The 18,248-nt window shown below is 30.2% G+C and overlaps 2 protein-coding genes across 3 annotated transcripts in view; both read left to right on the plus strand.

Annotated features, from left to right (window-relative positions):
- The first annotated feature begins 101 nt into the window (after positions 1-101).
- Positions 102-18,248, plus strand: part of mib2 (mind bomb 2) — a 39,464-nt gene continuing 21,317 nt past the window's right edge. For both annotated transcript variants that reach the window (XR_010882542.1, XM_067284470.1), the window contains exon 1: positions 102-367. The gene's annotated coding sequence lies outside the window, so the exon portion shown is untranslated. The remainder of the gene's footprint in view (positions 368-18,248) is intronic.
- LOC136986820 (uncharacterized) lies at positions 11,238-12,957 on the plus strand. The gene has a single exon (XM_067284435.1). The coding sequence runs from the start codon at positions 11,272-11,274 to the stop codon at positions 12,946-12,948; it is 1,677 nt and encodes a 558-aa protein (XP_067140536.1). The 5' UTR covers positions 11,238-11,271; the 3' UTR covers positions 12,949-12,957.

The following is an 18,248-nucleotide window of genomic DNA, read 5'->3' on the forward strand; positions in this document are numbered from 1 at the left end:
ACTTTATAATGGCTTCGCGATATTAATACGTTAGCTTTCGGGTTTAGAAATTTAAGCAGATGCGATTCTATCGTCGAAACCTTTCGGTCGTTTGGGGAGTATGTACGCCATTTTACTCTTTCGTGTGCGGAGCGGACGAGAATTAAAATCACTCTTTTATAGTGAAAAATAACTTTTATTATTAAAATTTTTCGCTTAATAAACTTCACTAAGAGCCAATTAAATGGTTTTGTATCGATGTTTGATGGTTTCCTTAATGACAATTAATAATAATCGTTTAAAGAAAAATGCATCGGTCATATTGACGACGAAAAACAGGAAATTAACAATTCAACGAATTAATTTGTGAACGGATCACTTTTTAAAGGTAAAATGCCTTAAGTTTTTGTGTAGGAAACGTTATTTTTAACGTATTTATTTCATTATTTCGTGTTTTAATTGTATTTTTCTGTCTCCAATGCATCAAAACATGTATATGTGACAGATACATACTTCTGTTATACATGAAGTTGGTAGAGGTTACTTTAAGGTAAATTGGTTATAAATGTACATAACCTTGTCAAAATTGCATTTATTTACTTCCTCTTCTGTATTTTCTTCTTCTAACTTGTACATTTGGTACGTACGATTACGTCTTCGAGACGGCCAGGACCTCGTCTGAGCCGTACGCCGTACCCATGAGAGCGAAAGAGTCGAAGGAACCGTACCTCTGCGTGCGACCCTTTGCCGGATACGTCTGCCTGCTTCTGAATCGTGCGCCACTGGGAGTCGCCTCACTCTGCTGAGAATATTGTGTTTAACTCTATCCCACTCAAACTGATCGCAGAGTGCTTGATGTATAGTTTTCGATGATTGAGGTGAGCGATGGCAAGCCTTGACTGACGTGCAGTGTCGAGAATAAGCAGTATAACCGGTATGCGGTAAAAATTGGCCTTTGGAGGCGAATATCTGGCCGAGGGTTGTGTATATGGGTATGGTATCTTTAACTTTGTTTGCTTGTGTGGGGGTGGGAAATTCCTCGTTCGGAGTTCGTGTCTTAGCTTTTTATCTTTCGTTGGAATTGTCAATAACTTGTTTATCATATTCTGTCTTGGTAATGTTTCATCTGTTATAGCTGTTGTGGCTAAATCCCTTGTCAACAGTCTTTGCAAAGAATATAGGAATGTTTTTCTATGTTCAGTCTATCAAAATGTGTAAATATGTCAAATTAGGTGATGCTTCGGTATGTGCAAACTGTAAAAAATTAGCCTTGCAGTTATTCTCTTCACTTAATTTTCCTTTTTTTTAAAGTGAATTAAATGATAAAAGGAAATAAAAACAATTTCATGTATCTTTTCATTGGCATAGTCAGTCAATTGTTTATCACATTCTGCCTTGTTAATGTTTGATCTGTTATAGCTAAATTACACTTGCTTACTAGTCGATAAGAAAGACTTAGTTTTTGTCTCTTCAGTCACCGGAAACAAACCATTATTGCTAAATCCCTCATCAATAAACTTCCATTGCTTTGCAAAAACTACAGGAATGTTTTTCTATCTTTGATTATTAAAAAAATGTAAATCGGCAGATTAGGCATTGCTTTGATATGTACTAATTATAAAAAAATAGCTGTATATTTATTCTTCATTTTCCTTTTTTTTTTTTTAAGTATATAAAATGATTATCATCCAATTGAAAGGAAATAAAAACAATTTTAAGTATCTTTTGGCATTGTCAATAACTTGTTTATCTCATTCTGTCTCCATAACGTTTGATCTGTTAAAGCTCGTGTAGCCAAACCCTTTGTCAACAAAGTGTTCCATTGCTTTACAAAGGCTATAGGAATATTTTTCTATCTTAAATCTATTGATATATGTAAATACATAGACACTGCCTCAGTATGTGCTAAGTATAAAAAAAAAATAGTTTATTCTCTCAACTTGATTTTTCTTTTTTTAAAGTGTATTAAATTATTATCCAATTAAAAGGAGATTAAAAACAACTTTTATGTATTTTTTTTTTATTGGCATAGTCAATATTGTGGTACTCTTTGATCTCTTAAAGCCGCTGTACAAAATCCTCCATCTGTAGATGGTCCATTGCTTTGCAAAGAGTACAGAGGTGCTATTTTTTTATATTTTTTTTAATGGATATTTAAATGTCACTTAATGCTACTGGTTTAATTAAATTCCTGATATTGTTTTTTTGTTGATATTTTATACTTGCATTGGATGCTAATTAGTTCTATTTTGTATTCTAGGTAATTAATTGGATTTAAATACCACATATTTGGTATATCATTCAATTCATTAAAAGATTGATAGATTTTTGTATCGACCAGTTATATTTGGCATGTTTTAAGAAATTTATTTATATGCGGATAAGTGAATTTATAATTAACATTAAGTGTGATTAATAACCGTATCCTATGCATTGTGAAATGTTTACGATGTGTGACTAATGTATTATTTATGTTAATTTTCTGACAATAGTGCTTTACAGCATATATATATATATATATATTACTTTGTCAGATATTTCTTCTAGCTTTGGTTTTAAATTTTAATCATTATTAAGTAGAAATAGTATGAGGCTTTATCCTAAATTATATTCTCTGAATATAATTTCTCGAGAATGGACAGTGTGTATGGAAGCTTTCTAAATTTCTATAAAGTTTGAAGAATCGACGTATTATAAATCTTTAAACATGCGATTTGATGATGCTAAAGTGTTGTTTGAACTTTAAACATATTTCGAATTTTGTTTCCAGATGAGTTATCCCATTTACGAATTGTAAATCACTCAACCCAGAATTGATACCAGATCAATGAACTATAAATTTTTTTTGGTCTATTTATAAGCTAGAAATTAATTAATTATTGGCTCAATTAATTGATTTTTTTAGCTTTAAATAGCACAGAAGACATCGGTAATGTGAATTGTTATCCTAATTACATGAAATTAACTTACTTAAATTCGAAATGTCATATTAATTTTCGATGATTTTTGTTTTCGAACAAAATTTCTAATTAAAAGTTTTATTGTTGATTTATTTACTAATTAGATAAATTTGTTTTAGATTATTGCATATTGCAATTCTCTTAGATGTTATTATTAAACTCTGTAAACAAATATAAATATCCGTAAGCGCAATAGTCATACTAAACCAAACAATTACCGGATTAGATCAATATATATTATTGCTACTATTATTAATTAAATGCTAAGTAATTTGGCCTATAGGTAGGCATTAGGCACTATCTCTTACACTACTTCTACGCCAAATTACTTGGTATTTAATTATTAATAGTAGCAGTAATATAGCTTGACGTAATTCGGCAATCATTTGGCTTTAATATTACTGTAAACTTAATTATTTCCAGTCACAAATTTCAATTAGTTCTGCAAAATGATTATGAAAGTATTGAAGAATTTGTAATACTGTATTTCCCCCTCAAAAAAAAAATAATAATAATTACGATATGATAATTTGTTCTAAATATTTATAATCAAAAGGAGTATATTAAAAGAAGGGTAAAGAAATGAAACTAGAAGTTATTATAGTTATAAATAATTACTTTCTTACTATTTATATTATACATGTGTTTATAATTATATATAAATAGAGAGAAACTATTTACATATAATTATAAACACATTTTGCTGATCAATTTTTATCAGTCCTTTAAAGTTAATAGGGCTGCAGTTTTAAAATTGCAGACCCATACATTCCCACTGTCTGCTGTCTATCCAATCATCCTTTGTTAATCTCAAGAACAGAGTTAGATAGATGAAAGGCACAAACAAATTTGGAAAGCAGGGGGACCGGATGCCCCTATTTACTATACACAAACCTCCAGTCTGGATAGGAAATCACATGGTTTCCATTTAAAAGTTTTACTTTACTATATAGAGCGATAAATTCAGTATAGAATTGAACCTTATGATAATATATTACTCGACCCTCTAAGGTGTACAATATTCACGTGATATTCAGAATTTTGCACATAAATTTGCTGATATAAATAACAAAATGCTAAAAACTTAATGATCAATGCATTTTTAGTCGTAGATAAATTAAGATTTAAATGTCAAGCAATGCTCTTCAATTATAAGCAATATTTTTAACAACCAAATATAAATTAAACTATTTTTATCCTTTAAAATTAATGTTTAAAATAGCCTAATAATAGATAGATAATCTGGCAGATTGACAATAAGAATATATTGGGCTGTAGTTTACCATATACATATATATATTAAACGGTTTCAAACTAAATACAATGACAAAGTTACAAGTGCTGAGAATTTAAATACTGCTACGTAAGATGATAAACTCAATGAATAACCTTTATAAGCAGCAGAAAAAAGTTTTAATCGCTATCGTTTTCTTCATTTAAAGTTTTAATGACCTCCTTTGTGTAACAGAGGAAATCATCTACTACTCGAATAAGCAAATGGTCGAAAAATGGCTGAAAACATTAGTGATTAAAAGTCTTTTCTGCCACTTACAAAGGTTATTAATTGAGTTTGCTAACAATTTTTAAAAATTTATTATTTTTTTTATCTGTTTTTATTTTGATCATTATTATTTGTGTATATATATCACTTTTTTCTTCAATTTACTTTTTGTAATTTTATATTATGCTGTATTTAGTTTGAAAAATCGTTTAATTTACTACTTTCCTCTGCTATAAAGGTGGGTTTGCAGTAGCATTTCAATTCATTGGTTTCAAATTAGAGGGAATGTTCTAAAATTTCAGGTAACATTCGAAAACATTTTTATTATGTCACATGCAGAGAAACAATGTAAAAATGATAAACATGATAAAGTAAAATTAAAAGTAGTAATAAAAAACAGTAGTTTGAGAATTCTCGTTTCTTGATTTTACCGAGGTGTTAGATTCTCGAACCTTTTTCTTTTCTTTCTTACAACTTCTTTGTCGTGTAAAATTCAGAGAATCAAGGTAATCACAAGTGCACATTCAAAATTGGACTGATGGCAGTGGCTATTATCATCTCTTCTGCTGTACTTGCTTGTATATTGTGTATGCATGTAAGTACAGTTTTGGTTTCTTGCCATTCAACAATAGCCTCTTGTCGGCTATGGGATATTCTGCCATTGTTGTAATTACTTTGCTACTGTAAATGAAGACAAACACCCAAAACTAGCACAAATTAACTCAAAATAGTATATTTACTAATGTTTTCGTCTGTCTGTAACAGACATCTTTATACACAATACATAAAACATAGAGCTAAAATTACAAATTTAGTTTAAAATCATTTTCCGACCATTAAAATACAAATACCAATTATAAACTTCCATTAAAGGAAGTACTTGTTTGCATGGTATAGTGTTCTGTGTTACATGTATCGCACCTGAAGATGTCTGTTACAAACAGAAAAAACATTAGTAAAAGTACTATTTTAGTTAATTTCTGCTGGTTTTGGGTGTTTGTCTTCGTTTACATGAGGCATTTCAATTTTGGAGCATAATTAATTTCCTTTACTCCTCCTCGTCTTGTCTGTGTTCTTCCATTCTCGTCTTCAGAGAACGACAGGTACAGATTACGTAGCAAGTAGGAGCGACTTTTCCATTCTAATCACTGGAATTTTATAAACATCACTTTTCTGTTCTTCTGGAACCTCGGTTGTCTTCATTTTCACTAGGTTTATACAGTTGATGACTTTAAAATAACAATCTGGATACCTTTCTTTAAAATGTGTATGCACGGTCTTTGTGGTATCACTTCTTGTAATCCTTGGTGCTTTATTGTAATTTTGTTTCTAATTCCCAGGCATTGATCAATTGACATTTAAATTTTTAACAATCTTTCAGACATTTTTTTTCATAGAACAATTTTACTTTATTCTAAAATTGAATAATACAGTAGCTTATTTAAATTTCTTTCATATGAAAAATATGAAAGAAATTTAATGTATTTATCTTGTAATTATTAACTTTAAAGGAAAGAAGAAAAAATTATACTGTAGATTAAAATGTCCCGGTAGTGCCATTAATAACTATATCAATAAATAACATTATTTTAAGTCATTGTTTCCAAATTTTTATTTGTTTGCATTTAAATATTTCTTTTTCATTAGAAGAATATGGTTCAGTAGACTCCCCTATAACGTGGTAGATACATTCTGTGTTATATGAATTCCGTGTTGTACGAGTCACTTAGGTTTTACAAATACACGAGTCATTCACAGCCGAGCACTTGTGCAGTTTAGGTGTACGTACGGCTGTTTGAAAGGTTTTCTTCCATTAAATTAATCGATTCTAGACTACTTTCCAAATCACGTATAATTTTTTTGGAATAATTCATATAAACTATGCTATAAACAAAAAAATTGTAGGAATACTTACCAAATGTGAATCATTCAAAGATGCCATTGCTTAAGCTTGTTTTCGTTGCAGAGCGGCTCGTCGAACGGCGGACACATTTCCCGATAAGTTATTCTTTCTGCGAAAAATTTGCCAAACTCTGGAGACATCATTAATAGAAATATAATTTTTATGACCGTTGAATAATAAATGTTTTTTAGTAGATCCGCTGCTTGTATAAACTCAAAGGTTGTGCAGTGTCCGCTATTGGTCCAGATTCGACCGATCCCGTCGAGAGATGAGTCGGCCACGACAATCTGTCTCATTCTTTTGTTGTGTTATACGAGCCTCTTTTAGCGTGTTATACGAATCCGTTTTATATGAACCTGTGTTATAGGAGGGTCTACTGTATTACAAATATTTCACTTAAAATCTGTATATATATTGAAAGGAAAATGTTCCTTCTCCATCAAAACCAAAATTAACATTATACAAAGAAGTGGCATGTAAGTAGGTCACAGATGGGGTCTACACTTTGTTCCTCGAAAGGACCATTCATTAACTTCCTCCACGGACTTGACATAAATTCTAATTGAAAAGGTTAACAAAGGGGAAGGAATGTCTCTGCTTAGGGATAGGAGACACAAAGACTTCACTTTTGACTCAAACTTGAGAGTTGAATAGACTGCTATTCATTTGCTCTCGTAACAACTATTGTTTAAGTTTGATTTTTGAATAATAACCTTCGGTTATGTACAGCAGGGGTGGCCAACTTTTGTGTACATAAGATCTACTTTTTATCTTAAAAATGTGTCGCGATCGACTTGTTGACGTAGGCATAGTCTAAGTGGCGAGGGGGGTGTGAAATACAAACTATGTTTATACACTGTGCTTCAGTACGAGGTGCATTCCCGCGAGCTATGGGTAGATAAGGAAAATATATGTTCAAAACTATTTTTTATTTTTTAAATCACTTATTAAGTTTTCAAGATATAGGCTCATAAAGAAAATAAATTTCCAGACCCAACTTTCGATATTTTCAGTTACGAGTTCATTCCATACAGGCGGCACCTAAAAAAGTCGATTTTTCGACACTTTCAAGATAGATTTTTATTAACTTAAAATATAATTTAATTTTTTTTATCAATTACAATGTATAAATTGTGGTACTATTTGTTCGTAAACTTAAAAAAGTTGTTATAAAACTGCACAGTACGGCTGATAATTTGATTATAAGATTTTACTTTCGCGATTTTTTGGGCGAGGAAAATTTATCATGGAAGAATGATATAAGATTTTTAGACTCATTTTTTGATAATCTATCAATAGCTCGCGGGAGTGCTCTTTGTACTGAAACACCCTGTATATCTACCTACGTAAAAAACAACGTAATTATTTAACGGGCCAAAAAACTCACGTCCAGGGGAATTAAAACAACATGAGTAATTATTAACAATATTTATTAATTCAAATTAGCTACTGATGAAGACAGATTTAGAATTTATTTTATTACGTTACATTAATGGGAGGACTGAGTTTGCACGTCTCTTACCAAGGAAACATAATTAGGTGTATATCCTGACAAAGATGATGATAATGATTCTTCCGTATGGGAATCAGTCAGGACAGAATGTTTAGTCTTCGTTAACTTTAAGTATGAAAATGCCAATTCACACAGGTATGTAGTTCCGAAACAGGAATAAATATATTTGCTACATTTGGTGATACTGGGATATTTTTCTCAATTGACGTATTTCTAAAAATCCAAAAATATAGAGTTCTGTTGCCGAAAACGCTCACTTATCAAGTAAATAGATAGGTAAGAAAAGCCATAATTTAATTTAAAACATAAAGAACAGGTACTTACATTTTAAACAAATGAAAAATTGAAACTCAACGTTGTCACCGTGGATAAATAATATTGATTAATAATAATAATATTGTTAATACTAAAGAAAAGAAGCTACCGCATGACAGTATCAAATATTCAAGCTAAATGGCTGTGTTTTCTACGAGTCCAGTCATAACTGCATGCATATTGTTGCTTTTGCGAGTTACGTTCACGCGTTGCGTTCAGTTACAAGAGTAACACATTAAGTCAAAGACATCGCGAGCGATCGACCATAATTGGCATCGCGATCGACCGGTCGATCGCGAATCGACTTGTTGGCCACCCCTGATGTACAGAATAAAGATATACATATTTAGTTTTAGTTTTTATATTATTTTTAATAATTATTATTTATCAGTATTTATTTAGTTTTGTCTGCATTTTTTGAACCCTTAATTAAACTTTTTTAATTTATTGCAACTCTGTTTTCTTTTGTGACGTAACTATAGAAATTGTGCGAGTGTTGTTTTGCACAAAAGATAATCGAATTTAAATTTATTTTAATTTTTGTTTTATAAACTTGCCTGCTTTTAAGCATTTTTTAAAAATTTAAGCGAGTTAACATTAATTGAATCGTTGAGCTACCTATTGTTTATAAACCTAAGATTAAATCCGGCAATGATTACAAATAATCTGTTGTTTACATTTATCTAGGTCAGGGTTAAGCAACAGGCAACTCTTGCACGTGTGCTAAATGTAGCAGGCCAACGACTTTTTATTAGCAATTAATTGAGGACTCGCCTTAAAAAATAAATATATAAATATACATCTTTATATATATATATATATATACGAATTTATCAAGTTTCTAAAGTGTGTACATTGTGTACAATGATCATTTGAAAAGGTTCTCTCAATACCTAAATGATACCAATTGATAATATGCTATTTATTGTAATTATCTTCTTGTCCACTTATCATTTATTTGATCCCGTTTTATATTTAAGGGCTTTTCACATATTGAGGCTGTTTAACTCATTTATTATATCACTAATTATAATGCTAAATAACCATATTACATTTTTTAAAATCTTCCTAAAATGCATTTTGGTTGCATTACTCCAGCCTTCTTTAGTTCTTAAGTTTTTATGTATCACATATATAAAAGCCAAATGGTTGCTGGATTATTATCTGGCTATATTACTACTATTATTATTAATTAAATACTAAGTAATTTGACCCTAGAGGTAGGTGTTAGGTGCAATCTCTTGTTAAATTTAATTATAATTATTAAATTTAACAAGATATGGTGCCTAATGCCTGCCTCTAGCATCAAATTACTTAGTATCTAATTAATAATAGTAGTAGTAATTGCCAGATTATATCGTTTGGCTTTAATGTATAATTATCAGATTTAAGATGTTTATATCTGTGTCTCATATATATTTATACGTAATAATATAATATGCGCCTAAAAATTTTGGTTGGCAAGTGAGAAAATTTTGCAATGTAAATTTGCAACTTGACATGTATGCAGAGGCTGTTCATCCCAGATCTATATCAAAATATAGATTTTCTATATTATTCGTTTGAATGTAATCTTTTATACACTTGATTTTATCTCAAAAATATACAGCATAACCTCAGGAATGAGTTTCTTATATAGCTTGTATGTAGATAATAAAAATAGCTCTTATCAACACAGGTCCAGAAATGCTTGGTTTCCAAATTTTGAAGATAGTCTATGAAACAATTGTTCACATCACCTTACCACAGGCGCAAGTAGATATGCACTTTAAAAGTGCATATCTACCTGCTCCTGTATATGGAAAATTACCAGATTCTGTCAGTACTTTATGATGAAGGAAATCACCTGTGGGAGATAAGACATTCCTGTTAGTAACTCTGAAATCAAGACACATCTGTGTAAGGTGAGATGAACAGTTATGCATCATAGACAGATCTTCAAAATTCAAAAACCAAGCATTTCTGGACCTGTGTTGATATAAACTATTTTTATTGTCTACGTATAAGGAACTCTTTCCCGAGGTTATGCCGTGTATTTGTTTAGACATCCTGTATACATGTAGCATTATAATCAATAACTTGAAAGTTTATAAATCCTCAAATTAGTTTGCAATTATCATCAATTCATGTATCATGTTTTGTAGTTGATTTGACTTAACTGTTATAAGATAAACCAAACAGAAACATTTTTGTATGACATATTCTGAAGGGGTTTATTCAAAAGTATATGATCTATTATCTAAATACATTTTTACTTATATATATCTACATTAACTATTCTGTAAATATCAATAAATATTTTGTTTCTAATAAAAATTAAAAATTTTCACTCCAATTTGACAATTATACTGAATCTATGTTTTATTAATAACGAGACAAGGAATTAAATTATGTGCTGTATTCTTGTCATTAAAGGTACTGAAGCATTATTCCTACAAATCTTTAAAACCAACTTGCGATACATCTTGGCTAGCATAGCCATTTAAATCTAAATCGAAGCTGACTTTGTACTGAAGTACCTTTATTTATTGGAAGCATCAGAATATGATTGTTCCTATTCCCGTAGAGTCAATATTCTAATGTTCCAAGTTAACAAAACTGCTTTAACATTATTAGAGAATATTCTTACAAATGATACAGTAGTCAGCTGATATTTAGTACAGCTTATTCTCTAACACTGACAAGGGAACTGTCGGAGTGTCATCTAATAGATTTTAATAAAATTTAGTTAATAATTACGTTAAAAGTATACAAACTCTATGACAAATTTCTAGAATTCACTAAAAGTGTTAATCAGAGTTATTAGCAATCAAATGTCGTACTATTTTATAGTGGTTTAACACAAATATGCAAATTTTTAGAAGTGAAAGGGTCGCGGAGGAAGACGGCGATATTACATTTAGAATAAATGCTGGAATTTTCGAAAATGGGAGAAGAATTAATAAAATTTAGTTTAATTACGTTAAAAGTATACAAACTCTATATCAAATTTGTAATGTTTACTAAAAGTGTTAACACGAATATGCAAATTTTTAGTAGTGAAACGGTCGCGGAGGAAGACGGCGCTATTACATTTATGAATGAATTGTAGTTTTCGAAAATGGGAGAATTAAATGTAAATATTCAAAACATTATAGCAGAATTTAAACGTTTATGTGATAATGTTTGGCCTACAGAAAATATTTGTAGGCCTAATATTTCAGACGTTGATAAACAGGTAGCCAAACTGCTTTTTAATGCATTTAGCGATATTTTAAGTAGTTATGTAAGTAGAGATGACGAAGAGTTTTGTCAGATGGAAAATAATAATTTGATTATAGATAGGCCTATTTCAGATAATAAAATAACACGTCTGCTTCTAGAGAAAGAAATTGATAACGCAGACACTGACTGCGAATCAGGATATTCAGATGATGAAAAATTCGATAAGAATATAATCTCAACAAAACGAAAAGAAGAAATTCTTAACTTGCATAAGAAACACCCAAAATGGAAATTACACACATTACAGCGGAAAGGAGCTAAAGAATTAAAACGTTTTAGTGATTTATATAAATGGGAAAAACAATTTAAATCTCGAAAGCATAGAATTGAAACGTTAAAAATCATTAAAGAACATACTAAACAAATGTTTGACGAAGCTCGAGGCAGCTATAAAATTGTTAAAGGAAATCAATTAAAAATATGGGCATTACAGAAATTTCTTCAACTGAATAGTTCAATTAAATTTACAGCTAGTGATTCTTGGGTTGCAAAATTTAAAAAAGAATATAGATTAGTATCTCGAAAGATTACAAAACTTGTAAATAAAACAGAAATAGCGAACGAAAAGGATATTTTAGTAAAAGCTGCGCAATTTCAAACAACAGTAAAAAATTTATTGCCATCTTATTCGCGTAACTTCATATTCAATACGGATCAGTGTGGTTTTTCATACGAAATGATTTCACCAAGAACACTTTCATATAAAGGAGAAAAAAACACTATTGGATTTGCACATTCTCCAAGTAATAAAGTTACGCATTCCTACACTGTTCAATATTTAGTTAATGCTAACGGACAAGTTGTAGGTAATGTATTTATTTGCTTACAAGAGGCTCGTGGAACCTTTGGACCTAGAGTTCAAGCATCGCTGTTCAATGCCCCAAACGTAACTGTTACAGCTAGCTCATCTGGCAAATTATCTACAGCAATTATTACAAACTATGTAAAAGACGTATTATCTCCAAATATAACAGAAAACTCTTTATTAATAATTGACTCGTGGAGTGGACAAACAAATATTAATATTTATAATACAGTATTTCAAACATCTACAAATCAAAATTCATGCGAAATATTAATTATTCCACCAAAGTGTACGTCTATATGCCAACCTTTAGATGTCGGATTTCATAGACAATTAAAACTTTTAGCTAAAGAAATTTTAAATGCTATACAATTATTCTGTAATGATTCTTCGATGAAATTGTTTTGGACAACTAGAAATGGCATTATAAAATTACATTCGATTCTTCATCATCAATTATCTGCGCCAATATTTAATAATTTGATTAAACATGCATGGTTCGCTTCTGGACTCATAAATGAAAAGTGTCAATTCTTAAATGTAAAACAAGTTTGTTTTTCTTTTTTAAACACTGACAGTTTAAATTGTGTCGAGAGTAATTGCGAAAATCTTCGATTTGTTAAATGTGCACGATGCCAACAGATTCTTTGTTTATTTTGCTTTGTTGAAAAATATCATGTAAATAGTTGCCCATCTAATAATTTGTGAATATAATAACTTTTAAATATATCTATTAAAATGTATTTATTTATTACGTTTCGATTGTTTTTTTTATATTTATTCTATCAATACTTTTATATTAAATTTCATTGTTAAACTAGTATATATATCTAATCTTTTATAATATTTATTTTAGTTTCCTTATTGAGTTTCCTATTTGAGTTATTCCTTCTTCTACTCTGTAAATGTAATACAGTGATACCTCTGTTTTCGTAGTGTTTAATACTAAAAAAAATTAAGAAATTAATATAAAATGAGTATAAAAAACTAATACAATGGTCTCCGAAACAGAATCGCCATCTAACTGTTTTTGATTGATCGAAATTAATAATAACTGTTCGGCCTCTTCAATTGTTTGCGGTCTCCGTTTCATTAGCACATTTACACCTTTTGCTACATTAGCCTCCGTTTTGCTTCCTTTTTCGCCACAACGAAACTTATCGTGGATGCCGACTTCCCGTACAGTACATGCGACCGATTTCAGCAATCTTAATGCCGGTCACGTATTTTTTAATGATTTCCTTCAACTCGATCGTGTTCCTGGCCTTGTTTGAAAGGCTATTGGCTCTGGAAACTTTCTTTGGTCCCACGATGGAACTAAAAAGAATGGAAGCAATGGAATTGTTTGGCTAGACGCGCGGAGTAATGCTCATACAGCAAAAAACACCGCCACGATGACTTGTGAGCAGAAAAATGCGTGGGTCGCTCTTTGTTTTCGCAAAATTAGCAACGAGATCATGTGGCACTCCGACGAAATCCGAGGCAAATTTTTTGCAAAAAATGACGAAAACCAAAGTCAACAAAAATCGAGATATTACTGTATCTTCCTCCGCGACCCTTTCACTACTAAAAATTTTCATATTGTGTTAAACTACTATAAAATAGTACGACATTTGATTGCTAATAACTCTGATTAACACTTTTAGTGAATACTAGAAATTTGTCATAGAGTTTGTATACTTTTAACGTAATTATTAACTAAATTTTATTAAAATCTATTAGATGACACTCCGACAGTTCCCTTGTCAGTGAAGAATTTATCAATATTATAGGAAATACGAATGGCAATGAGTTCTAAAAAAAGACACTTGATTGTATTATTTGGATTTTCTACTTTCTAAAAGAAGCATCAATCATAGCATAATTAGGTTGATCTTAATCTTTGATATAAGGTGTTAACCTTATATCAAAAATTTTATATTTAAGTTTGTTTCAAATTATTTAAATATTTTGACTTTCATTTGGTAAACATAATGACAGGTTAAATAGATAATTTCCAAGATCTATTTAACTTGCCAGAAACCATTCCAATGCACTGTCGACCCGTGATTGCAGCCACTATTATTGGATCTACTCAAACACCAGATGTTTGATTATAGTGCCCACAACCACGGGTTGACGGTGTGTTGAGATGGTCTGTCCCTGCTAGATTGCCTCTTTGGAACTAAGTATGTTGGTCCTATGTACACATCTCCCTGTCCTATTAAATGGAGGTTTATATTGCCTGACAAACTAAGTTTTTTAAATAGACTTTATTTACTGTTTTGACCTTGACCTTGTGCGTTTTGACAGTGAGAATTGTTTTTGAAAAGTGTTTACTAACTCTCATCTGAACAGTTTTTATTATTGCATTTTTGTTTATTTAAACAGTTTCATATTACAAGAGTCCATTTTTAGCAGTACAAAACAGTGGAATGCTAAGTCACTGTGTTTGTTCGTATTTCAAATAAAACTGTATCTATGATAATTAAATCCTGTCTCTTTTGAAACATTGATATAAAAGTGAAGGACACTGCTGATTAAAAAGAGATTGGGAGTATTTTTGTGTGAGGATACCCAACCATTTATTTTGTTTACAGAAATTCAATTTATTTTAGTTTAAAAGTATTACTACTACAAACAACATTAATTTTTACTGGTGTTAATGTACTAATATGATTCAATTTTAAAACTTTATTTTGCAAATATAATACATAATAAGACATACACAGACATCGGCAAGTCTGTTGCTTGATTTAAAATAGAGCAATCAACATGCCAATATTTGCATGTGTATTATATGTTTTCATTAAGATTAATTGGTTTGAAGGGATTGTCAAACGTTTATCTTTACTTTAAAAAATATGTGATATATATATGTGTATATGTATATATAATATTTTTTTTAAGTAAAGATAAACGTTTGACAATGTGTGTGTGTATATATATACAGTAGAGCATCAATTATCCGACCCCCGATTAACCGACTGATCGGTTAACCGACCGCGTTCTAGTCGGCAAATTCAAATGCCTGCTAGTGATGTGGCGCTACAATATTTGGTTATGTCTTGGCTACTTTAGTATTATTTTTGTTAAATTTTTGCATGTTTTAGCTGGCAGCACTGGCTCGACCATGAAAGGGAGGCTAGTATTTAAACCAGGCCTAATACACTATACTAATAATGTATTTATTCATACTTTTCGGTTATCCGACTTTTCAGTTATCCGATCAACCCCAGTCCTCAATTAAGTCGGATAATCGATGCTCTACTGTATATATATAAAATAAAATTTCATTTTTAAATTAAAATATGATTAAAACTTGCTGCTTGGCACTGTGATGTCACAATAAGTAATTGATCATTTCATTTTACTTGTTTTCTATTATTTACTGATTTAAAGTAGTAATTACAGTGGAACTTCGCTTAACGATCACGTGTCATAACGGGTGTTTCACATAACCAAGCCTGGTGAAATTATGAAGAATAAAACTGTGAGTGAAATATTTGGCAGTTACTCAGTGAAATGATTCAAAATGTTCTGCGCCTTTTGTATATAATCACAGTTCTGACTCGTTACAACATATTACCTTGTTTGCTTGCTCCTTCAAGGAAGTCAATAAACAAGACAAGTGGCCAGGAGAGGAGAAGTCCTGGATTGTGCGCATGCTCCTTCTAGCACTCCTTCAGCTAGCATCTTAGTGTCGCTTGTGGTCACATGTTTTTCCAAACTTTTTCCAACACATATTACATATAAACATCGACAACCGTAGCCCGTTATATAATAAACCCGCCAAACGATATGCCAAATTCTTGGGCTATGTAAAGGCTATAATTTCATATTAGAAATTAATTAATTTGACTAGAGGTAGGCAGTTATGCTGCCATCTTGTGTTAAATTTAATGGCCGATTCCAAATTAAATTCCAGAAATGTCTAAATTATTAAATTTAATACGAGATGGAAACATTATCATATTTTACATTAATTTATATGGGAAAAATTGTTTCACTTAATGAGTGTTTAGCATTACGAGTAAGACTCTGGAACAAATTATGCTCGTTAAGTGAGGTTCCACCGTATATTCTTTTAAAAATATTTTAATGCTGTAACGTCATTTTAAAAACTTGCTATTTTTTCTTATTGTGTTTGCTCCTGTTTTCTGTTTTGTATTCATTTGTGCATAAACATGTTAATTCAAAGATGGCTAGAAGGTTAATTTTAAAAAATTTTAATGTTTTTGCATTATGTTTCTGCTAATTTAAAGGTGTGATTTCCTCTGATATTTTAATTTTGGGTATGGGATAAAAATATTGAGGAAAACCCTGATATTTTTATCACATCTACACAATAATCAGCATTTATTATTTTCTATCTGCTTGTGCCCTGCAATACATACTGTAGACATTCAAAATTCTAAGTTCAAGTATTCTCATATTGGCAGAACATTAAATTTACTATAAAATTTACTGTTTTAAATTCATTCGACAGGAAAACATAATTATAAGATTTTTTTAATTGATGGAACATATATTATCGGTAGTAAATGTGTGTAACAAAGCGTCAAATATTATTTAAAATATTAAAATTGCAAATTAGATATAAAACCGGCAAAAATGCATTTTACAAGCAATTTTGTTACTACCAATAACAATCCTAGCAGAAAACGTCACTGCACAATCGCTTGAAACTATTGTTTGTCGGTCGGAAAATACGCGAAAGTGCAAATTTAGACGACGAAAACCATGTGGGTATCGAAGTGGCATATACGAAAGAACGAGTTATCTGAAAGTCAGATGCTGTCCATATTTATTTAGGGGTTAAATTTCATTGTCTTATTTAATGTCTAAATAAAATATAAATTTATAGAAATACACACAATGTATTTGTATGTATGTACATAGTGTACTTCTCGTTAATTCATAATTATTATAGCCAACATTTAGTCCGACGTCTTACGGCAGTTATTGTAGCTCTATTCTTAATTAAATAGTAATGTGTCGATTTAATACTTAACGGTTCAGAAAATAAACAAAATATTCTAATATTTGTGGTATTTTATTAATAAAATTATACATTTAATTAGTGAACATAAAGATTTAATTTGCCATAATTCTATTATAAAGTAAGTTGTGAAATAGTCTTGTTAATTGAAATAAACAAAATGTAGATAATTTAAGATACTTTAAATTGTTATGTAAATATCTACAGGTTATAATACCTTCGTGACCAAACTGTGGCTCATAAGCCACAAATGGCTTTTTCAAACCTTTTGCTGTACTCCCACACAGCTTACTTATACAATTTGTTGTATAAACTTTACATGTATATATATATATATATACTGTTTTAATAGAGAATGCAGCTCCCACATATTTCTCTTAAGCGATATGTGGCTCCTAGTGCAAAAAAATTTCAACCGCCCCATAACATATCACAATTAATTTATGTTAAATCAATTATGAACTTGTTGTTATAATTCTATTATGCAAAATAATAATTTTTCACGTTTTATTTGCTTAGAATTAATATGCAATTGACTCGAATTATTCGGGAATTCTGGTTATCACTTTTAAATATGCTTAGATTTATTTTCATAGAGATTTTCCAGACAACCAATATTGCATCAAAGCAGTGAAACTGGATAATAAGAGCTATATCTCAAGTCGAGTAGTTCTAATTGTCAATTATAATAATACTTAAGAAAATATTTTATTTAAATTCTTCAAATAACTGTTTATCTTATTTAGCTGTACTATGTAAACACTCTACCACTTATCTCATTGTTTAAATCTTTCCATTTGTGTAAACAAGATCCTGTTTGAATAGGAAATCCTTCTAATATCTGCACGTTTTAAATTACATTAAATATTTTTTATTTTTTTTTTTATAGATTTTTAATGTAATAATTTTTATTTATTTATTATGATATAAATAGGAAATATCTGTCTCTGTCCCTTAAACTTTAATATATTTTTATGGCTTCGTATCTCGATATTTTTGGAATGTATAACTACTAAGTAGTGTTAAT

The sequence above is a fragment of the Centruroides vittatus genome, unplaced genomic scaffold (genome assembly GCF_030686945.1).
Source record: "Centruroides vittatus isolate TY-2023 unplaced genomic scaffold, ASM3068694v2 scaffold_1209, whole genome shotgun sequence".
NCBI classification, from domain to species: domain Eukaryota; kingdom Metazoa; phylum Arthropoda; class Arachnida; order Scorpiones; family Buthidae; genus Centruroides; species Centruroides vittatus.